This window comes from Trichechus manatus, unplaced genomic scaffold, assembly GCF_000243295.1.
Source record: "Trichechus manatus latirostris isolate Lorelei unplaced genomic scaffold, TriManLat1.0 scaffold00334, whole genome shotgun sequence".
Classification (NCBI taxonomy): Eukaryota; Metazoa; Chordata; class Mammalia; order Sirenia; family Trichechidae; genus Trichechus; species Trichechus manatus.
Genome location: NW_004444270.1, coordinates 161,437 through 163,830, shown reverse-complemented (window position 1 = coordinate 163,830; position 2,394 = coordinate 161,437). Strand labels below are relative to the sequence as shown.

At 34.9% G+C, this 2,394-nt stretch overlaps 1 protein-coding gene across 1 annotated transcript in view; it reads right to left on the bottom strand.

Annotated features, from left to right (window-relative positions):
- Window positions 1-702: 702 nt before the first annotated feature.
- Window positions 703-2,394, bottom strand: part of LOC111819253 (keratin-associated protein 19-8-like) — a 7,085-nt gene continuing 5,393 nt past the window's right edge. The window contains exon 2 of the mRNA XM_023725621.1: window positions 703-767. Within this exon, the coding sequence (XP_023581389.1) occupies window positions 703-767 (65 nt within the window). The remainder of the gene's footprint in view (window positions 768-2,394) is intronic.

Below are 2,394 nucleotides of genomic sequence, written 5' to 3'. Positions count from 1 at the left end.
TATAGATAGGGTCCCTATAAGTCACAAGCGACTTGAATACAATGATTTTTTTTTTTTTGTATGATAATAGTGTGGGGGGTGGGGCTTTTTCTAACATTTATATACTCAAAGAGTGGGTGAATTATGTAAAATATATATATTTGATATATAAATTACATAGATATATCAACTTGATATTGCTTTTTGATGTTGACTCCAATCTGAATATTATCTAAATAAAAGCAAAGGATTGAAAAATATCAAATCACTAACCATTTTGAAATATTTTTTTCATTTCAATCTACAGTTATGATTCTTCAGATCTATCTATTTATCTAGCCATAGGTATGTTTGTGATGTTAAGAACCAAATTTAATTTTCAGCCAATGAAATAGTTTCCCTCACTGATAACTGAATAGGGTGTAATCATCATTGCATACACATAATTGAGTTTCATAAACAAAAGAAAAACCACTTTGCATTTTTTTTAATTAGGAAATTTTATTGTAAGGTGACTAGCTAGTCCCATCAGTTATAAAAGCAAAAGTAGAGGATTCCAGGGTTGTGACAGAGATACATGTAAATTAAAGAATCCTCTGAAATTCTGAGATCCTAAGTACTTTTGTTTAAAAGGTCCCGGCATGATCTTCCTTGTCCAATAATTAAGGTCAGAGTTGGAAAGTTCCCATATAATTTCAGATGTTAGGTTATGGAGGTAGTAGTTCAATAGAAGCTGGAGAATCCATATCCACCCTGGAAAGATGGACGGCAGCCGCCATATCCATAGCCTCCGAATCCAGAGCCAAATCCATAGCCTCCAAAGCTGGAGCCAAATCCTCTATAGCCAAAGCCATGGCCCAGTCTGCCAAAGCTCCCACAGCCACAGCCATAGCCACTGCCCAGGCCTCTGAAGCCTCCATAGCTATAGCCCAGGCCTCCATAGTGGCGCCCGTAGTAGCTCATGGTGTCAGGAGTGGTGAGTGGCTTGCTGTTCAAGGATAGATCCTGAATATGAATGTCAACATCTGTCTGTGCAGCGATGCTTTTATACCCTGTTCAGATCATGTGATAAAACACATGCCTTCTATTTTTGTGACATTCTATGTGTTGTGCTTACTCAACACAACCTGACATATAAAGAGCTCCTCAAACTCACTAAAATGTTTGAGCTTGCGTTGTTGCCTAGTTACGGTGTTACATAAACAGATGACATCATTTTTATGAGAAGGAATTGAGTATCTTCGAAGTCTGCACATACCACGGCCTAAACAGAATTCTTCATAGCCAGGTACACTCCATAATACTTATTTTACAGAGTTGTATTTGAAAATTAAATATTGCTTCACCTCTGACTCTCCTTGGATTTGATGCTTCACTTACAATTCAATGAAAGAAACTGGTCAATACAGGGCTCTACAATTTATAATATCTGTCTAAAGGCATCTTATGCCTCATACTGAGGTCTTTTTATCAAAGCTGAGGGAACAAGTGAAAACCTGGTGGTGTCAGCTCATCTTCTGTGAACACCAGTAAAAAATTTCATGAAAAAGAAATAAAGTCATCCTTTTTTGTTATTATTATTTTAGAATATTCACCATTATAACCAGTATTCACTTTTTGGCTTTGCAAACTAATTTAAAAAATAAAAATCATTTTGGTTTACGACCATGGGATGATATTATTCAACAAGAAGTCCAAGTCACAGTAATCAAATATCTATTTCATAAGCATTTATAAATTGTTTTAAATGCATCTAGATATTTTTAATAGCATTTGTATTTAGCATTATTTACTAGTTATTTTAATTCAAGCCCAGCTAAACTAAAAATTAGTAGGCTCAAGACTCTAAATCAAAATTAAAAATACTAAATAAAACGAGATGCTCGAGGTGGAAAGTAGACTAATCCTTATAAACTCAGCTGTGATAATGGCAGGAATATACGACCAAAATTTCAAGATGCTTTATTTGAAAGCACTCAGTAAGGACAGCACACAAGGAAAGGGAGAACCAGCGTAATGGAGCAGAATGTCCGGGATCGCGCAAACTGACTTCTGCTCTAGACACTATCACTCATGCTATTTGTGGGTCTTAAAAAATTATTTAACTCTTTTGAGTTTCTTTTCCTGAGACATGAGAATGAGGGGAGCACTGGGTAAACTTTATTTCGTCTCTGCCAGCTCTGAAAACACTTCTACCAAGACACTGTTGAGTCAGTTTTATGGAATCTGATTAACTCAAATGGAAGAAATTAATTTTTGTATGAATGTATAATTTATTGTTATGATTACTATGAGACTTTATTACATATTTTCTGTATTCTAATACCAATTTTCAATATCAATGAGCAATGTCCAATTTTTACAAGATGGTGGTAAAATGAAACTCAACTATAGTTTGAAATTATAGAGCTTCAG